Source organism: Penicillium canariense (genome assembly GCF_028826845.1).
Source record: "Penicillium canariense strain IBT 26290 chromosome Unknown utg000001l_segment0_segment0, whole genome shotgun sequence".
Lineage (NCBI taxonomy): Eukaryota > Fungi > Ascomycota > Eurotiomycetes > Eurotiales > Aspergillaceae > Penicillium > Penicillium canariense.
In genome coordinates this window covers 3,264,820-3,284,157 of record NW_026622728.1, presented here as the reverse complement: position 1 = coordinate 3,284,157, position 19,338 = coordinate 3,264,820, and the positions used below count along the sequence as shown (strand labels likewise).

Here is a 19,338-nt window from a genome sequence, read left to right as displayed (position 1 = left end):
CACTGCTTCTTAAAGCGCAAAGCTCAGCCAGCACTATCACGCTCCTTCAACCCATTCCTGCACGACCGAGCAGGGTCCCTTCGCAATGACCACAGCAAGCGATGATACCCTGACCAAGGTGTCCACTGAGGGTATGTCAAAGGGCTGCGTCAAGGTTCTGACTTGAAAGCTTTACTGATTCATCCTGTTATATAGCTGCCACTGAGCTAATCAACACGTTCTATCCGGCGCTCCGAAACGACCGCAGCTCCATCGGTTCATTCTACCTTCCTACACCGTCCACTATCCTCTTCAATGGCAACTCGGTTGCCGACGGTGCAGCTGTCCAAGACATTTTCCTCAATCAGATGCCTGATGCGCACTACGAAGTGCAGTCCTTTGATTGCCAGATCCTCAACCGCGCATACCCAACTGCGACAGCGACGGGCGTCAAACCACCCTCCGAGATGACAGTCAAGGACATGTCGATTCTGGTTATGGCTAGTGGACATGTGCGATATGGAGAGAACCGTGACCAGCCCCAGCGCGGCTTCAGTGAGACTTTCGTGCTGGTGCCCAACCCGAGCTCTGAACGTGGCAAGCGCCGGAGGGACTGGCTGATCCAGAGTCAGAATTTCCGTCTAGTGGTTTGAGTTGCTGTCTGACTAAGAATATAAGTGGGTTGGTAAAATAATGGGGGAGATACGATATATTATGAGCTGTTACGAGACTATGAGATATTGGAGAACTTCTGCTTCCTTTATATGTATAAATACATGAGCTCAGATCAAATTTTGATTCACAAGAAAAGAGTGTGCTTGAGGTCATACCATAATAATGTAATACGGAGGGGAATCAAGGTTGAGCGGTCACAGAAATCCATTTTCAAATGAAAGCTCCCAGGCCATGCCATTCGGACCTGTTACGTCTGCGGTGCTGGCGGATTCGTCTTGCGCGGTATGCGCAGATTGGCTTTCACTCTTTCGAGTAGCTCTTCCCGTGTCGCGGTCTCGTTAGGCAGAAGGCCCCTCTGCGAAGAGTATCAGTTCAGCGCTCAAAATATACCCTAGTAACATTTCTGAGCAATGTGAGGTACAACTTACTGCCCGCAGCCACCTTCTCATCTCATCCGCAGTCCAGCTCTCTGGACCTATTCAAGTTAGCATGTATATCCAGGTATGTCTTCTTGTGCCTTTCTTACTTCCAGTCGGGTCGGCCTCTGCAGGGAATACATCAGTTCCCCAGATTGACCAGGCTGCTACCGCCGTAACCATGCCCGCGAAGCCTGGATTTCCACCATCACAGTTAGCTGTATCTCTTTTTGACAGATTCAAGCTTGTTATCCAGCTATTTACCAAGGAAGAGATTCTAGCAACTGTTAATTATCGCTCAGAATATCGTACATGGAGCCGGCGTACCTTGGAATTCAGGGCCCGATCTAGTGGAGTAGGCATTTTGACGTATGACAACAGGAGTTGTACCTTCGCAAGCCCAGTGGTGTTGTTGACTGTGAAAGGTCGCAAAAATGGACGATATTTGCGGCTCAGTTCTTGGTAAAATAAAAAAACAAGAATAAGAGCTATGATGCGATCTGTCCAACTGAGTTTGGACAGCTTGACCACTTCGATCGCCGCACCGCCACCAACGCCACTCCGTGGCAGACACCTTCCATCGCGCCCGTACTATACACGCATCGGGCCTTCCCAATGGTGACAATTTCATAGCATTTCGGGCGCGCGATATGCCCGCTGAATCATTTTGTATTTTGGTAGCCTTCCAGTCTTCCCATGGAGAGCATCAACAGGCACCTTATATCTGTTTCGCGCCCTAACGTCGCCTCGACCCTGCCATCTCCAAATGCAGCTCATTTGGCTTATTGAATTCCTAGAATGGAGGCAGTCACTATCCTAAAATCGTTTATTTTCGAGATTGCAGTGAGAGGGGCTGCGGCTCATGGGTGAGGCTTCATCACCATTGGATCATGGCCGCGCAACCCATCTAATGAACCGAAACTTCTGCGGAGGATCTTTTGGAGCATGCATCGAAATTGACTGCAAATTAACCGTAATGACTCGCCAGTCCCGAGTGTGTCCGAGACCGCGACGTGAAAAGCACCGAGCATGGCATACTACGACAAGCCCCGGAGCTGTTAGGTAATCCACGCGTGGAAAGGCTGCAGAACGCACGAAGGCAGCCAGCGTATGGATATATTCCGAACAGGTTAGATTCTCATTTCAGCAACAACCAAGCTCAAGTGTCACCCCCTTTTCACTCAGTTCACAGCTGCAAGCATTTGTGAAGACGCGTCCGAGCGCGTTGCAACGCCAGCGACCGTCAGCCACTTCGCGCCCGCCACCTTCCCACGTGACTTCCAGGGCTTCCCGGAGCAGAAACCCTAATCCGATCGATCCACACACATCCGCAAGTGTCGACAGTGAGCGTTCTTTTCTTATCGCACATCATCTGCATCAAATCGCCACCATGCCTCGTGAAGTCTCCGATATCAAGCAGTTCATTGAGATCTGCCGCCGGAAGGATGCCTCCTGTACGTGCCGCCGACACTCGCCCGGTTGAGGACGATCGGAAAGCTTGGGGGAAAGAAATCTACGGGAGCTCGAAAACTGACCGATTCTCGTTTTAGCCGCCCGGATCAAGCGCAACCGCAAGAACCAGCAGACCAAGTTCAAGGTCCGCTGCGAGCGCTTCATCTACACCCTCTCCCTGACCGACTCCGCCAAGGCCGAGAAGCTCAAGCAGTCTCTTCCCCCTGGTACGTCACGTCACACCCCCCACAGCAGCTTTTTCCATCCCCGAAATGTGATGTGAGGTTGTCGAAGATGTTGCGCAAAGATGGGGATCACCCTGGGCAAGAATGAATCAACGACAGACTACATTGCAAAGCGCCGGTACACGATTCCGAACCTAGGCTAACCATCGCTTTCTCGCAACAGCCCTCAAGGTCGTCGATGTCGGCAAGGGTGACAAGAAGAAGTCCCTGTAAATGTGCAGAGAATGAAATGAATGGAGGCTTGGAGTGCGGCGCGATTGGTTGTCGATGCATGCAACACCAACTGTTGGAGGGACACCTGCCACGGGCTTGATCTCTCTGCGGGCCGACACGGGGATGGCTCCGACGGCGCGGGATCTCCGTGCTAAGGAGTTTGTTTCTTTGCAGACCTATCCTTGCGTCTGTTAGCCGCTGTGATATCTCCCACCGGTCAGACGACTCGCATTTTCCGGACGCACTCGAAAAGGAACGCTTCTGTCGGAGCTTCCGGTCCCTTACACTTCAATGAAAAAAACAGTTGAAATATCCTCACTGTCGTTCTTATAGTATCTGTGAGACTTGCCCATGTCATTATTCTGGCATGGACTCTCTCTCATGATCCGAAGCTTCCCTCCTGCTTTATTGTATGGGTAGTAACCTTCGCGGTTTTTGTATTCCTTGATGTAGTGAAACTGTAGGTGGTGCTGACTCAAGCACGAAGATGTCACAGGAGTTCTGTTTCTGTGAGCTACAGTAGTTTTCGATTTCAGTTTTACCTCTACACTCTTACTACTTGATTCCCGGAAAATAAATCCGAAATACGCCAACGCGATTTCAGGTTACCAAACTGTCATTTGGGCAGAACTTGTGATGGTAACCACCGTACTACAATCAATGAGATATCATCATAACCGCAACATAATCCACGGCCTGGGTTCCCTATTCCTCACAACGCCCGCTAGTTATAGCATAGAAGGCTATGCTTATGGTGTAGTGCGCTAATTCTGGTAGGGAAAGATGTTTTCTTTCCATTTCCATAGCTTTTGCTATCTATTGCGCCTCTCATTCGTTGCCAGCCTTAGACCGAATCTTGGCTCTCCTACAAGCTAACAGGAACTATTCAAGGATCGTAATTAATGACACTCATTACACCTTTTATGACAGTAGTTACATAAGATTCAAGCTGCGTTTGTTCCTTCTAGAATCGACTTCAACCTCGCCGACACTGGCGAACCATCCAAGAACGTTCTCAGTTCACATGCTTTCAAGACGTCAGACTCACCCCCGCCATCCTTCGAAGGTACCAGCTCCACGATATTGAATTCCCTGACTTTTACGTCTGTACTTTCCGGATCTTGCTTAAAGACAGTGATGCTCGTGGACTCATACATAACGGTCCGACTTCCCGAGCTGTTGTCATTGGCGATATCCCATGCTCGATGTAGATCGTGGTGGAATTTGGCAAGCTTCCCGCTACGCATCGCAAACATAGTAATAATGTCTTGTGCTGGGATCGGCGGACCATTATTAATGATGAATTTCGCATCGGGCGTGAGAAACGAAGCGAGAGGCACCGGGGGGGAAATCTCCAGGGAGTCAAGGATAGGGACGAAATCTCTCAGGAAAAGGAGGCCGGGTGATGCATTAGGAGGAATCCTCTCATAGGAGCCATGGTGAATGTGTGTCTGAGCCATGCTAGAGTCGTGAGCCTCTAGTTGTATCGAGATAAAGAGTCACTAGATATTTGACTTGGGCACTTTGGCTAGGTTGGGGCGGTAGAAGACAGTTCAAGATAGGTATTGGGCCCCTTTTAAAGACGGAGTAACAAAAGGTTAGATGATACGATATGGTGGGAAGAGAAGAATCATAAGGGGCAGAGATAGCGACTGTGTACTGTAGCAGTTTCGTGTAAAATACCAGAATCGAGGTCTCGATATTGTATTGTAAAATACAAAGTCTATTCTAGCTGGGGGTGCGGTCTCGATAATTGTCCAATCAGGACATGCTTATTTTCCGGCAATCAAGGAGTAAGAGTGTGGAGGGAAAACTGAATGCGAAAACTACTGTAAACCACTGTCAGATCATCGTGCCTTGTTAAGCTCTACATAATTCCCACGCACAGGTACATGGACTTGTATTCATGGCTTAAAGTTTCTTTCGATTTCTTACCATGATTCTGGTGATCCTCTTACAGGCCCTGTGAATCAGTTTCAGTGTATGTCCGTCCATCTTGACTCAGCGTGTGCCAAATATATCAAGTTTCATTGTTGGGCCCGCGACGATGAAAGAGGCAGACAAAGTCACTATGTCTATTCTATTAATATCCAAGATCAAATGATGTTCAAGTCACCAGAGCCCTTTGTCTGCACGCCACTTTGCAAATATTTAACTTGATTCGATGCCCATCTCCAGGTCTCAACAACCTCAATCCTGACTCTGCATTCTGTGGGTTTCGACTCGTTTCTTGAAAACAGTGCTCTCCGGACTCTTTAGCCTTTCAGTTGTCTGTCTCAGGACCTTTGCCAGGTGGATTTCGGTTTTCACCGGCCTATCACCTCCACTATGTTTCAGGGCCCGATGAACAGCGACTCAGCGAGGGAGTATGACTTCAAATTCGATCCGGTAAAGGAAATGGATCCGGTTTGGTTTCCATACCGGCCTGCTACTCATCCCTCCGTGAATAAGCCTCCTATTGGCTTCTCAGCCTCTATCGCCCCGTTCAAGACGCACCTTCCAGGTACGTTGAGCTTGCTACCTCTTGAGCTTGTTTGGAATATTTTCGACGAAATTCTGTATGGGGGCGAAACCAACACTCTGCAGCACGATGCATTCCATGCGATTCATAATCTATCCCAGGTGGATCGGCTAGCAAACCAGACCGTTAACAACTACATCGCACGCCGGGCCCCTCAGCACATGCTGCGCCTCGGGGTTGGAGACATCGATACCCATCCATATCAGGACGACGACCCTAATTATATCGGGTATGAAAATATCCAGCTCGACTACCCTATACCGATGCCAATTACTGATCTTCTCACGGGGGTCATTCGCGACGACTGTCCCACCTGCTTTGCCTATGTTTTGGACTACTTGGCAATTGATATTGGCTATTGCAACCAAGAGGGCTGGAGCTTTGTTGCTATTGCTGTAGCCTATGAGTCTATCGAAATCCTAAAATACATTCGTGCTAATCCGAGCCCCTACCTGACTTTACCGAACCTGCTACTCGGTCCAGGCAATTTCCAATTCCCTCGACCCACGCCCCTTGATCTCCTTGGGGTCAGCGGGAATAGGAGGCTCCTTGAAAGATTCCTGGACCTGGCGGAAGGACGACTCTCTAACTTAGACATACCCACTCTCATCAACGATGCATTTTACGCCCCATCCCTCCTTCTGCTGTGCGCGTTTCTAAGCCCCAGTCAGGCTCGACGATTGGAAGTGGATGTCTGGATCACTTCTTTCCACGATGAGATCAGTGAGTCCATACCATGGCACGGTGCGGCTGGAACGACCCAGTATTTCTAGACTGCATGCATAAGGCTTCACTCATCAGCCCTTGTATATTGGACAGTGATGGACGCTCACCTCTCTGTTTTGCAATATTCTTATATAATCTCAAACCCGTCCGGTGGTTCATGTCGCATGGCTATGCAGTACCGGAAAGGGAGCTTATATTCTCAATGACTGACAAAACAGAGGAACAGAGGAGAGTGTGGCAATGGTCCAGCCGCTTCTGCCGAAGAACCCTGGTAAGATTCTAAGCTCACTCTGTGCCTGTGACTTGCTACATCACTTGGTGACAGACTTGTCAGAGACTATGAGTGTGGCTTCTGAAACCTTCACGGGGATCTGTGCGAGTATTGGGGGCAGAATTGGAAGAGTTGGCTATCGAGAGGTGTAACGTAGTTCTAGCAAAGTCCGCCGAACATCACCTTACTTGCTATGGCTTGGATCAATCATCGGCGCCTCCGGGTGACCTGGACTTTGCTATCGAGCATCATAAAGGGGCAAAGAAACTTGCCATCTCGACCGGGTTTGAGGCCCTGGCACAGTGGATGGATATGGAGTGACGTATTGCGAACTAGGGTATCTAGGTAAATCCATTGATATATTCTATTTTTTCTTCTCTCCTGGCTTCGGACAGTCCCTTGGCGATAGCATCTACAATTAGGTGAGAATAGAGCTTCTACATATTACATCATAACGCTAAGTGACGGTAAATTGGGCGCCAAAAACGGCTACTTGTAATGGGTATAGCGTGTTTCGAACGAGAGGTTCGAGAGAGATTATTCTGCGTAAGAGATAAAACTAATTTGATCCATCTTGTACCTAACGCACGGAGAGGCACCTCTATACCCTCGAAGACAAGATAAATTGAGGATCAGAATGGAGCGAAGGAACTAACTAGTGATTTTATCATTATTCATGTGACTTGTCGATGCCCAAGCGCAGCGACTTCAATAAATTGTTCGGTTATAAACTCTCAAAAGCCTCGTTATTCAAGGTCATGCTGAAATATTTGATGTCTAGATGTCCTCAAATCACAAATCGCTCTCGAGTGACCGCCGTTGATCATTGCTCTTCGGGTCACGGGAGAGGCACAAGTATACTACCGCTCCGCACTGCTTGGCACGTCGCATCTCTCTTGGCGACTATCTAGTTCTTCCGGCTGGTCACTTCCTTGCAGCAGCTTTACGCCGTCGGGCCGTGACCCCGGATTACAGTTGACTACCGTATACTGCTGCAGACCATATCCATGCCCTGGCGCCTGCACTCCGCTTTCTGACAACATCCATAAGCTTTCTTCTGAGATGACCGCCTGCCCTCACTGGTCCTCCGATCAGACACAGGGATGTGCTGTGTACCGGTAGCTGTGTGGATCAGGACCCACTGGCTGCAGAAAGGGTGAAACACTTGGTCATATTAATGAGAGACATGTCAGGTTTCCGGATAATGTCTTTGAGACTATTCCCGTATTAGAACGGAAGTTTGCCGGGCTGTCAGGAGATGATCTGGACATCGACAGCGGGTTCTAGGTCTTAGTGCCAGCATATATAGGGTGCATCGATATCTCAGTCTTGCCGGATACAATCAAACTCTCAAATTAAGCCTCCATCTCTTATACAGCCCTCTATTTACAAAGTCCCGACACAATGATCTTGTCAAAGGTTGCTACACTTTCTGCCTTCCTGGCCTCTGCCTCCGTCGTCGGAGGCCACGGCTTTGTTTCCAGCATCCTTGCCGATGGCCAAAAGTAGGTTTACCATCCTGAATTCCAGCTGTTTGAGTTATACTAACATTGCCTCCAGCTATACCGGCTATCTCGTTAACTCCTACCCCTATATGAGCGACCCTCCCGATAGCGTTGGCTGGGCCACAACCGCCACCGACCTGGGCTTCGAGGATGGCACTGAATATCAGGACCCGAACATCATCTGCCACCGCAACGGCACCAATGCCGCAATCTCGGCCACTGTCACAGCAGGCTCTGAGGTCGAGATCCAGTGGACAACATGGCCAGACTCACACCACGGCCCGGTCATCACTTACCTGGCTTCTTGCAACGGCGACTGCAGCACAGTCGACAAAACCACACTCGAGTTCTTCAAGATCGATGCGACCGGTCTGGTCGATGATACCAATGTTCCCGGTACCTGGGCCACTGATCAGCTCATTGTGGCTGGCAACCGCTGGACGGTGACCATCCCGAGCAGCATAGCGTCGGGCAACTATGTGATGCGGCACGAGATTATTGCTCTGCACTCGGCTGGTCAACAGGACGGTGCACAGAACTATCCTCAGTGTCTGAACTTGCAGGTCACTGGTGGCGGCAGTGCTGAGCCTGAGGGCACTCTTGGTGAGGAGCTGTACACTGAGACTGATCCGGGTATTCTCATCAACATCTACACCACTCTCAGCAGCTATACCATCCCTGGACCGGCACTCTACAGCTCTTAACGGGCCAAGTTGAATGGTCTGGCTTGAGGATCTGTATATTTGCATGTGGTTTATTTTGTTTCAGTCTGTTCGCGGGATCGAATATTTTGTGTTGGGTATGTGCTTGATTAAGAAACTGGATTTCTTCCACCAAAAAAACCAACTCCACATTTCAATCATCAATTTCCTATCTATTCTATTCCTTGCGCTCGTAAGGTATCTCAAGATAATTCTCAACGCCTGCCACCCCAAGCGCCTCGTCAACCTGCCCCAGCCCTAGATCCGTCCTTCTAAGCTCAAACTCCCCAAAAAAGTTCGGTTCAGCTGAAAGTTTCTCAAATCCCAGGCTCTCGAACAGTACAAGGCTTCGAGTATTCGACTGCCCAATTTTAACACTCAAATACGAAAAGGAGAGACTTGAGCCCGCGGCTGCCCTCAACTTGCTGACCGTGTCTGCCTGGACGTCGGCATTTACGAACTCCTCCAGGATAACGGCTTGCCTCTCAACAACATACTTCAAGAAGGTAAGTAGAGCAGCCTTTCCCAAACCACGCCGTTGGTTCGCTTTCTCGGCGATCATGAGCTCAATCTCGCCGAATATCTTTGGGTGCGCATCCCCTTCCTCGCCGTCATCGATGCGAAGAAACAAGTTGATGTCGCCGACCATGTTTTCTGAGGAGTCGCTCTCAGAATCTAGTTGGACAGAGCTTTCTTTATGTGACGCTACCGGGCGGCACACAATGAAGGTTAACTTATCCGCGTCCTGCCGCCAGCTGTGCTGCATGGCATATTCCTCTTCAATCGACAATGGCTCTGAGGCTGTTGCCTCTTGAATTTCCTGTCATGCTACGTTAGCAAATTACCCACTTGGCATGGATTTCTTGCTTTAACTCTCGTGAAGAGCGCTTACCTCGTCTTGCATCCATTCGTGGTATCGGGGAACGTGCCATGTCGAGTATGGGACTAAGAGGACCTTTGAAGTCGAAAGAGCTGATTTTCGCCAAATATCATAGTCCATTATTAGTTTAAGACTATTCGTTATGCCCATGGTGCAGGGTTCGAGTATAGAGCCGAATGTGGGATGAAAAGTGCGCACCGGATTCGGCATTGAGCAACATTGTCGCGATATCCCTAAAAGGGGATGTGAACTGACCCAATCGGGTGTAACTCTGGGTGTTCAATATAGAGGACGCTTCTTCCCAGTTCTATATCTTCTGAATATCTGGTGGGAGGTGCCCGAGGTCGTAGAGTCGAAAATCCTCATGGGCCGATTCTTCCAATTGTGGGGCTTGGCAAATCCGGGAGCCGTCGATTAATTAGCCATGCATTGAGCCATGTCACGTTGGACTGGAAGCGTCTCTAACTATTCATTTCTCAAGCACTTTCGAGGAATATTAAATGTAATATCATGTCATTAGCCCACTAATTTTTGGAATGCTAGTCTTTATTGATCTACTTTTTCTCTTCCTGGCCCGCAAAAGTACCAAATCGGATCACCTCGACCTCCAGGCTCTCGGTGTCGACCAAAATCAACTCACCGGTGTCCCTAAACTTAGGAATTGACAGCAACCGTACACTAGTAGCAGACGACTCGCCGGCAGAATCTGTCATGTCGGTGTCGCCATCCAGTCGGGGGGGGACAACAGCCTCAATCACCGTAGTCTTGAAGGAAGGCTGATTACCCGTGAAGAAGATGTGTGGGCAGGTTTCAAGAACGAATGGGTCGACTGTTTGGAAAGGGTATGACCCTAGAGGCACTGTCAGCACGCAATCATCCAAAAAAACCGAAAAAAGTTCATACAAATTGTATCGGGGGCCGTAGGGACACTGCATCGCCATCGGAGCATGGCCTCCATGATCCGTAGGCGAGCCTCGGAATCATCTCGTTCGATGCTGGGACCGCTATCATCGGCAGGGAAGTCCAAGTACCGAAGAACATCATCCACATTCTGGCCACTGCATCCCCAAAGCCGCCATCCTTCTACATCGCCTTCCCAGGGATTTGTAACGCTGTCGAACCATCCCACGTCTTCTTCCTTGTTGTCGCCCGAAGGTGGAGGCGCACAGTATGCCCTAGCCCGCGGCAACATGGCACGATGGATGCCTTGCTGTGGGAGAGAGACGTTCGCCGGATCTTGCTCGCCGGGCATAAGTGTTACCGGGATGCTGGGCAAGATCTCTGCTAGGAAGTTATCGAGCTGAGTGATAGGCGATGAGTTGTATGCAGAGGCATCATAGCCGTACTTCTTGGGTGCCAGCTTCTTCTTGGCTGCGTTGTCAGTCCCCGCTGATGCTGCCTCCGCAGTAACACTGGCGCCGAGTGAGTTTCCTGCAATGATGAGCCGGGTGATTTTTGACGCGTCCTCGCTACCATCGATGCCCGTGTATCCAAGAAGATAATCTGTAAGAAGCTCCAAGGCGAGCGTATCACTTGATGAGCCCGTGATACCTAGCCCGCTGACGAACGCGATCTTTCCTTGTCCATTTGACGCCTCTTTGTCATCCTTCTTTGAATCTGCGGAAGCGGCCTCCCCTCGTTCCCATCGTTGAGGTTGTCTTGCTAGATCAGGAACCTTGATGTCGATAACTTCAAACTCCCCATTAGAAGTCTCCGTTCCCAGAGCAGCGATAATGGCACCTGTGGCCAGCTGCGTCGATGAGAGGAGGTTGCCAGTTAAGAGAACACGGCCAGATTCATCTTCCATCATTATCTGTGTCGCTGACGGATCGGACGGGTCGGCATAGGTTCGGCGGGGAGGAGGTGCGGACGTGAAGTTCTAACGCCGGAGTGAGAAACAGTAGACCCAGCCATGCGATAAAACACACCTCTTTTGTCAAGTCATCCAGAATATTGGGCTTCAATGGCATGTCCATGTATACCGTTCCGGTCATCCAACAGAGCTCACCCTGTCGTACATCGAGCACTCGGTCCACGCGTCGCGCATGCTCTCCAGCGATCTAGTTTCAATCACGAGGCCTTCGTCAGATGAATTCGAGCTTTGAGATTTGAGGTTTCTTCTCATGCGACATGGTGTCCTTACTGTGAGTTCTCCCCATGCAGCCGTCGCAACTTGTTCCACGGCAGGCTTTAGCCTCGCGAGACGCAGGAAGTACATGTCGCCATATTGCTGCTGGTAGTGTCGGTCGCTGCCCATCGGCAGTCGAAAGGTATGGAGAGGATGGTAGGAGGAGGGATTGCGATAAACGGGCTCATATTCGTCATTGCTATCCAAAGAGAGTGCGTTCAGTGGTCAGCGCGGAGCTTTGTCGGTGACAGCAAAAACGCTGGGTATTTTTGGAAATAAAGACAAGTGGTGAAGAAATTACATACCTGGGAGGCCGCAAGAAGCCATAGTCCTCAGTTGTCGCCATCTTGGACTGCAGACCCCGAGATCTTGGAGCTAGTGGCAGGTTCGGTTGGTGATGCGGACAGAAGCACCTGACGCGAGCCCCACGCGATCTGGCGCGTCTAATTACATTCCCGCTTCGGGACAGGAGGCTTGCCACCAATTGCCTGGGTTCCTCCCACTTACCATCCAGCCCATGTAACTTCAAGATAATAGGGCTTGCTAGAGTAATGTGAAATTCTGGTTGATAATAGTAAGCATTCATTATCGTCTTAGCCAATCAGCTCCCTTACAAACACTATTGAAAGATGTGTCATACATGACCCAATGCACTACGACCAACTTGCATTTCCATTCTGAGTATAAATCATAATTCACGATTAGGTATTGTGTTCTATTTAACGTCATTGGGTAGGTGGATGTTTTTCTAGAGTTGCTGAGGGGTGTCGATGCCGAGGAACCTTCATGGAATATATAGGTACCTAGGTAGGTATATATATCCTCGTCGATGGCCGGTAACTACACATCACTCAACCTTCCATGGCTAACTATCTACCTACCTGCGTATTAGATGGAATCCACCGAGCATGAATAGAGCTCTTATTAAAATTAACGAACTAAAGAGACCGGAAAGTGGCTGGCTAAGTAAAATCGAGACCGAGCCGGCTCACGTAGAAATTTATTTTGCATGTGCGACGACCTCCCGAAATAAAGATGGACAATTTGCATGCCGCTAAAAGAACAATAAGTCTATGGGTGGAAGAACTGCCGGCTTCGTAGGCCAGACTGACGCATCATATAGCCGACTTACGTTATGCGCAAGAATATGCACCTGTTTAAAACTCACAAGGTCCGAGTCGCAACCCTGGGGCAGATGCCTCGGTCCGCCGGACTGGACAACAGCTTCCCCGCATTCTTCAACCACATCGAGTGTATAGATACCCCAGACAAAACAGCCACGACCAGGGTGGTGACTACATATTGAAAGGCCTGTCCTGTACTCAAGAAATACTACTGGCACTCAATTGTTCACGACCGTCCTACACTGATCCTTCCAAACCCCCTGCATGACCTCGACCCGTCACCATGTCTCTCCAAACACCCCTCTGCTCTCTTCTTAAAATCCAACACCCAGTCCTGCTGGCCGGCATGGCCCGCGCATCTGGCGCCCCTCTAGCAGCAGCCGTCTCTAACGCCGGCGGTCTCGGCACAGTTGGCGGACTTGGTTACACTCCGCAGCAGCTATCCGAGATGCTGACGGAGCTGAAGTCCCTCCTAAAGGACCCAAACCTGCCCTTCGGCGTGGATCTCGCCCTGCCACAGGTCGGCGGTAGCGCGCGCGCTACAAACCATGACTACACCCACGGCCAGCTGGACGAGCTTGTGGAGGTCGCGATCTCACACGGTGCCAAGCTCTTTGTTTCTGCCGTGGGCGTGCCGCCCGAAAAAGACTATCAAGCGGCTGCATGAGGCCGGGATCCTGGTGATGAACATGGTTGGCGCGCCAAAGCACGCGGAGAAGGCATTCCAGCGCGGCGTGGATATTGTGTGCGCACAGGGTGGAGAAGGGGGCGGGCATACGGGCGATATCCCCTTCTCCGTGCTGGTTCCTGCGGTTGTCGATGTGGCGCGTCATTACTGTAGCCCTTTGACGGGACAGCCTGCACTGGTGGTGGCGGCTGGTGGGATCAACGATGGTCGCAGCCTGGCTGCATCGCTGATGCTCGGCGCGGCCGGTGTGTGGGTTGGAACGCGGTTTGTCGCGTCCGAGGAGAGCGGCGCTAGCCGTCTGCACAAGGAGGCTGTTGTTAGCGCAAAGTATGGTGAGACTCGCCGGACTCTGGTTGTTTCCGGGCGGCCGCTGCGCATGCTGCCTAACGACTACGTGAAGGAATGGGAGAGTCGACCCGCTGATATCGCGGCATTGACTGCCAAGGGCGTGGTGCCTATGATGCATGACATGGAGAATGAGAAGGATATCGACATGCCTTTCCTGATGGGTGACGTATCGGCCAGTGTCAAGGAAATCAAGCCTGCTGGAGTTATTGTGAAGGAGATGGTGCAGCAGGCTGTGGAAGTCCTAAAGAGGGGCAATGCGTATATCACAGAAAAGGGCTCGACGAGTAAGCTATAGATGATGGGTAGATTGTTTACAGATGGGGGAGGGAGGCGGTATTGAGGAATAGCCTTTGATTGTTAATATGACATGTAGTTATACAGAAGCAGCTGATGAACTTAAGTGAACCCACGGTGAGATGACTGTTGCACGCAGAGAAAGGCGCGTGCTTTCCAGAAAGAGCATAACCAGAGAATCTGCTCCCTTTGGCGATCCCAAGCAACACACCCATTCTCATTCAAGAGTCACCAGAGAGACCCTAATTTGCATCCATGACATCCATCTACGGCTCAAATTAACCATGCACGCCAAAAAGAATAAGTCTTGATCGAATATCTTGAGCGGCAATGGAGGCCCAAGAGGGTTGTTTTCATGTCACCGTAATCAAGAATAAGACAAGTGAGATTGGTAACATGAATTTCTCAGAAACATAACATTCAATCAGTGGCACCCATTGAGCACAACGTTCTTAGTAGCCCGCGCCTCCAAGAGACTGGGTGGCGGAGGTGGTCCAAAGACAGGTCGCTCAGGAGGACCGCCGGGCCGGGGAATGTCACGATCGTGGTCATGGTCGTCAAGATCTCCCTCTTCGCTCAGCTCTTCTTCGTCTTCGTAATCGTCGTCATACTCGCTTTCGGTACCCTCATCATCATGGTCCAGATGGTCGCCTTCGGCCAAGCCCTCACCGCGACCCTGGGCCTGCATACGTCGACACAGAGCCTCGAGGTGTTGGCATTTGCGTCGCCATCGCTCAAGCTCCTCTTGGTTCCGAGTACGCTCTTCTGCCATTTCCAGAATATTGCGGTTGGTTTGCTCGTGCTTGCGGTTGAGGGTGTGGTTTTCCTTCTCTAAGCGTTTCGTCTTCTTAGACATTTCCTCCATCTCTTTCCGGAATGTCAGGAAGAGCTCATTGCTGTTGTTTAGGGTATCCTCAACCTGTGGAGTGTCAATCGCGGGTCGGGAGGAAAGGGACGGCCAGGGCTCCGGTACCTGCTTGAACTTCTCGACGTAGATGTTGAGTTGGCTACGGAGCTCTGCTTCAGTATGGGAGAATGTGGAAACCTGAGTACTCAGCGCCCGACCTCGGGCGGTCTCGTGATCGGCAGTCCGCCGCTGCTCCTCATACTTAGAGGTGAGGCTTTGTATCTCGGAGTCCTTGCTGCGGAGAAGGGCTCTGTAATGAAGTTCGCGAGTATCGAATTGCTCACTGATGGTCTTGAGCTTGACCCGAAGCCTAATATGGTGTCAGCAAACACACAGGTCCAGCAGAGCACAGGGCCAATGAATGACGGGGCCGTACGCTTCGTCCAAATCCACGTCCACCTTCTCGTTGCGAGGATTTCCTTTGGCAGCCATAACATCTTGAATATCGTACAGGAGGGAATCAAGTCGTTCGTTGACTATCAGGCGAGCCTTCTTTTCCGTATCATCGAGCTTCTTGTTTTCATCCTGTTTTGTGTCAGAGGAGAACGCTGGTCGAATGCTGGCGACGTTGCTGTACCTTGACTTTCTTGTTTTCCTTCGTCAGCTCGCGACAGAGTTTCTCTAGCTTGTCCTTCATGGTCACAGTTTTATTCAGCTCCGATTTGCTCTTTTCCTGATCTTTCTGCAGTTGATCGGCTCGCTTCTTGCTCTTGGCATGATCTCGATCCAGCTTTTTCATATCGGCCAACAGCTCGGTATACTTCTTGTGGACGGTCTCCAAACGGGTCATTGGGGATTCGATGTTGTTCAGGAGTTGGTTCAGATCTCGAGTCGCCTTCTTCACCTCGCGCTCTGTACAACAGACATTGATTAGCGATCCAGCCTCTCCAGACTAAATGTGGACCAACGGTGTGCTTTTTAGAATGGAATGACGGCAACACCACCGCGTATGTCCAAGACGCTCACGCACCAATCTCTTGTTCCTGATCCTTCTCCCCGGCTGCATCTTGCTCGAGCTGGGAGATCTTGGCCGCTAGAAGTTTGGACGTTTCGTTGGGATCGGCAACTTTCTTCCCCTTGTTCTTCTTCGCCATGGATGTGGACGACATGGTGAGCCGTTATCAGAGAGGGCCGCACGTTCTGCACGTCCAACTCGGTCTCGATATGGGGTTGCGGTGATCGTACGAGCAGACAAAGACCGAAAAATTGTGCAGTGCCGGTAGGATACACGTCGAAAGAGGTAGGGGTGGGTTCAATCGGACTGGGGGGAGCGTAAACGAGACGTGACCCCAGAGGCAAGGCGGGCTCAGTCGAGAGATCACCTCTGGGTCAACGGGGTGACAGTCGCAGCGCTTCTTGAGGCAAGTGCAACTATGGTTTCTCGCGGTACTCGGAGAACTCGACGAGGGGGTCCTTAGTCATCGAACCAGCCGCACCGCGCAGACTGGCCAGCCACAAACTTCAACGTCGGAAACGACAGACTGGGATCGCAGTTGGATGCGCACGGAGCAGTCAAGTCTGAAACTACTGTACACTCGACGCATTGTTAGCCATTTTATCGGCTACGACGCCTCCTGGGCCCGGAAAATATAGAGGCGGTTAGGTCAGATAGCGTCAAGATTTCCCCATTTCCCCATTTCTCACACCTAATATATGCCAGTAAGAAAGCCTCAGGACTAAGGTAATAGCTTCAAAGAGAATAGAAGGAGATTCAATATGTCATTAGTTAGTTAACTAGTTAGTTATTGCTCCTTAAATGATGACAAAGCAACAACGAGGTGCAAAATCCTCTAAAAAGAGGTGCAAAACATAGCAATCGAGGCCGAGGGCGGTCAACCCATCCAAACATGTTCCATTCGCTATCACGCTTTGTCCAAAGCCCCACCCCTAGTATCTTATTCGGACCAATATGCATCTCAAAAGGGGCAAAAACTGGTTGCTGAGGCATCAAAGAGGATATAACGCTTGTCTCGATAGTTAGCACAGACACGCTTAGGTCACAGATACGAATCACGGACGGCTATCACAAGACTGTCGCACCGTTGTCAACACTCATTTCCTTCGATCGTCGGCAAGGCACACGTGCAATCATTCTTGCCAACTAATCACTCTCGTTCCATGGTTTTCTACAAGGGGGGGAACTATACGCGGCGCTCATGCTGGTTTGAATGTTCTCTAGTCGCGTTTTCCGCACCTCGGACCGATAAAGTTGAGAGTCTGTGGGAATCAGGCACGGTTGGGTGCGAGATAGACTGCGATGGATCAGCGCGTGTGAATCAACGTCGCGTTATTCTCGAGACTTGGAGATCCCTGTTTATACCGGTGCCGTCGGCATCTCTATTCAGTCGATAACATCCAGCCGCACAGACTTCAGACTGTCCGAACTATGACTCTATGATCGCAGAGTCAGACCGAGCGATGAAGCTGGAAGTCAGTAATCGGGAACAATTCTATACAGCAGTGTAAGACCTACCTCGAATTTTCTCTCCTCGCTCTTATTAGTTAAGGTTGCGGAGAATATCCGACGGACGAGGCTCCTCTTGGCTTCCCAATATAGGGCCTACTAGACTCCAGCACTACGTTGAGGTAAGAGCTATTAGCGCTGGAGGTCTAAGAATGTTAGCACTATAAATAATAGATATTACTAATAAGACTACGTTTTGCTAAAATATTCGCGCGTAGGCATCGCTAAGTAAATACTCGTTAGCACGTAAGCGAAAGAACAAAACAAATAATATTATCGGCGGGAGACTTAGCTCTAGGAGCTAACGGCCGGAGGATTCCCTTCGACTTTTCTACTAAATACGTATACCGATAGCTAATAAATACCCTACTTATACTCGGCTTCTATAGCCCTGGAAACTGTAGTCGAAAATCTAGGGAATACAAACCTACGATGTCGATTCTTATAGTAGTCGCATAACGCCGCTATTTTTATATATCGCGTTGTAATTTCGCACCCCGGATATCGACAGAAACGTTCACCGCGATAGAATGTAGGTAAGTTAATATTGATTCTTGGTAATACCGGGGCCTCTTCCTCTGTTAACGCGACGTATAGCTTAACGCCCCCGCTAAGGATTAGAACCTAGGTTAGGTCGACCGTCCGCCGGCGCTTACTTATAGGTTAATTAGTAGAGAGGGCTTTATGGTCCGGATTGTCCGAGCAAGTCTTCTTATGTCGAACCCTAGTCTCTCCCCGAGTATATATTTTCCTATAATATCGATACGTTTTCGAATCTTTATCTGCCTACTTTGCTTCCTCGGACTATAACGCCTAGTACTATCTATACCGATGCGCCCTAAAGCCTGCTATAGTATAAAAGACGGTATTATACCCTTCGACGACGTATATATAGCGGGGTTCTTTTGCCTACTGGTGCGTATTATGTTCGTATATAAGTTCCCGGAGCTATAATTAGTATTAGGTTAGCTATTATATAGTAAATAAGATCTCTACTAAAGGAAGTACTTACGAGTTCGAAATCGTATAATAGCCTTAGCTTAGCTACGGTAATAGCGGGAATCCACTCGAGAAATAGTTTAGTCGACTATTGAAATTCGACGTTCGGATCCTCTAGGTCAAGGTCTCCCGCCTAGACAGCGTATACCTAGAGGGGATCTACGTCGTAGGAATAAGAGTAAGGAATCCTTTCCCCCTAACGATTAATATCTATAGATAAAATCCGTAGATACACAGAAAGATTCTTTAGCCGAAGCGCGAAAAGCTTCTAGAACGCTCCTTAGTTAGTAGTAAGACTATTCCTAACTACTTATAACGAGCGAGATATCCCGATTATGTTACTAGGCCCGACTAAAAAGATTAGTGAAGTATTTTATCACTTCTCCTCCCGGTCCGAATAGAGAGTTCGACTATAAAATAAACACGAATAGTCTAGTAGGATAACTATTGAACTAGTTAGGGAATATAACCTCGTGAAACTCTTTTATAGGCACGAGAGATCGGAGTCGCTAATCTCTTTATTCGTGCGAAAGGCGACTACCTACGGTGCTAGATCGAGCAACAAAAACGATGATTGGGTCTCGCAAGTTCATGATGGACAATAGATAGTGATTACCATAGTGAGTACAAGGAGTGTTAAAGATCAGATGAAGTGAGAGATGAGAGATAGGGTAGTCAGTCTTCACTACGCCTACCCTCACCTCACTACGCCTGCCTTTAGATCATGTGAACGCAGGGTCGTGCCTTCCTAAGTAGTACCTCTTATTAATGGTCGTCCACTATCTCTGGAAGGCCTCGTGCT

General features: G+C 49.7%; 11 protein-coding genes across 11 annotated transcripts; 5 read left to right on the top strand and 6 right to left on the bottom strand.

Moving 5' to 3' along the window:
* Positions 1 to 85: 85 nt before the first annotated feature.
* Positions 86 to 632, top strand: N7482_001162 (putative nuclear transport factor 2 domain protein; the record flags this gene model as incomplete). The annotated part of the gene is made up of 2 exons (XM_056683287.1): positions 86 to 131; positions 196 to 632. 2 exons carry the CDS (start codon positions 86 to 88, stop codon positions 630 to 632), a joined length of 483 nt encoding a protein of 160 aa, XP_056546893.1.
* Positions 633 to 901: 269 nt separating this feature from the next.
* On the bottom strand, positions 902 to 1,433 carry N7482_001161 (Ish1 domain-containing protein; the record flags this gene model as incomplete). The annotated part of the gene is made up of 5 exons (XM_056683286.1): positions 902 to 1,009; positions 1,083 to 1,129; positions 1,181 to 1,264; positions 1,335 to 1,347; positions 1,398 to 1,433. The coding sequence occupies 5 exons, from the start codon at positions 1,431 to 1,433 to the stop codon at positions 902 to 904; spliced, it is 288 nt and encodes a 95-aa protein (XP_056546892.1).
* Positions 1,434 to 2,426: 993 nt separating this feature from the next.
* On the top strand, positions 2,427 to 2,980 carry N7482_001160 (60S ribosomal protein eL38; the record flags this gene model as incomplete). The annotated part of the gene is made up of 3 exons (XM_056683285.1): positions 2,427 to 2,524; positions 2,621 to 2,749; positions 2,931 to 2,980. Exons 1-3 carry the CDS (start codon positions 2,461 to 2,463, stop codon positions 2,978 to 2,980), a joined length of 243 nt encoding a protein of 80 aa, XP_056546891.1. The 5' UTR covers positions 2,427 to 2,460.
* Positions 2,981 to 3,924: 944 nt separating this feature from the next.
* N7482_001159 (uncharacterized protein) lies at positions 3,925 to 4,440 on the bottom strand (the record flags this gene model as incomplete). The annotated part of the gene is made up of 1 exon (XM_056683284.1): positions 3,925 to 4,440. One exon carries the CDS (start codon positions 4,438 to 4,440, stop codon positions 3,925 to 3,927), a length of 516 nt encoding a protein of 171 aa, XP_056546890.1.
* An 868-nt stretch (positions 4,441 to 5,308) lies between these two features.
* On the top strand, positions 5,309 to 6,274 carry N7482_001158 (uncharacterized protein; the record flags this gene model as incomplete). Its single annotated transcript, XM_056683283.1, has 1 exon — positions 5,309 to 6,274. One exon carries the CDS (start codon positions 5,309 to 5,311, stop codon positions 6,272 to 6,274), a length of 966 nt encoding a protein of 321 aa, XP_056546889.1.
* Positions 6,275 to 7,902: 1,628 nt separating this feature from the next.
* Positions 7,903 to 8,707, top strand: N7482_001157 (AA9 family lytic polysaccharide monooxygenase; the record flags this gene model as incomplete). The annotated part of the gene is made up of 2 exons (XM_056683282.1): positions 7,903 to 8,003; positions 8,059 to 8,707. The coding sequence occupies 2 exons, from the start codon at positions 7,903 to 7,905 to the stop codon at positions 8,705 to 8,707; spliced, it is 750 nt and encodes a 249-aa protein (XP_056546888.1).
* Positions 8,708 to 8,882: 175 nt separating this feature from the next.
* Positions 8,883 to 9,804, bottom strand: N7482_001156 (uncharacterized protein; the record flags this gene model as incomplete). Its single annotated transcript, XM_056683281.1, has 3 exons — positions 8,883 to 9,524; positions 9,597 to 9,649; positions 9,783 to 9,804. The coding sequence occupies 3 exons, from the start codon at positions 9,802 to 9,804 to the stop codon at positions 8,883 to 8,885; spliced, it is 717 nt and encodes a 238-aa protein (XP_056546887.1).
* Positions 9,805 to 10,138: 334 nt separating this feature from the next.
* Positions 10,139 to 12,058, bottom strand: N7482_001155 (DNA-directed DNA polymerase delta subunit POL31; the record flags this gene model as incomplete). The annotated part of the gene is made up of 5 exons (XM_056683280.1): positions 10,139 to 10,434; positions 10,488 to 11,463; positions 11,513 to 11,644; positions 11,728 to 11,911; positions 12,018 to 12,058. The coding sequence occupies 5 exons, from the start codon at positions 12,056 to 12,058 to the stop codon at positions 10,139 to 10,141; spliced, it is 1,629 nt and encodes a 542-aa protein (XP_056546886.1).
* Positions 12,059 to 13,119: 1,061 nt separating this feature from the next.
* Positions 13,120 to 14,167, top strand: N7482_001154 (NAD(P)H-dependent flavin oxidoreductase; the record flags this gene model as incomplete). The annotated part of the gene is made up of 2 exons (XM_056683279.1): positions 13,120 to 13,461; positions 13,505 to 14,167. The coding sequence occupies 2 exons, from the start codon at positions 13,120 to 13,122 to the stop codon at positions 14,165 to 14,167; spliced, it is 1,005 nt and encodes a 334-aa protein (XP_056546885.1).
* Positions 14,168 to 14,590: 423 nt separating this feature from the next.
* N7482_001153 (taxilin) lies at positions 14,591 to 16,182 on the bottom strand (the record flags this gene model as incomplete). The annotated part of the gene is made up of 4 exons (XM_056683278.1): positions 14,591 to 15,383; positions 15,450 to 15,598; positions 15,651 to 15,925; positions 16,044 to 16,182. 4 exons carry the CDS (start codon positions 16,180 to 16,182, stop codon positions 14,591 to 14,593), a joined length of 1,356 nt encoding a protein of 451 aa, XP_056546884.1.
* A 1,721-nt stretch (positions 16,183 to 17,903) lies between these two features.
* N7482_001152 (uncharacterized protein) lies at positions 17,904 to 18,624 on the bottom strand (the record flags this gene model as incomplete). The annotated part of the gene is made up of 3 exons (XM_056683277.1): positions 17,904 to 18,147; positions 18,261 to 18,382; positions 18,550 to 18,624. Coding segments are annotated over 3 exons (441 nt in total), but the record flags the coding sequence as incomplete, so codon positions are not given.
* Between the last annotated feature and the right edge of the window lie 714 nt (positions 18,625 to 19,338).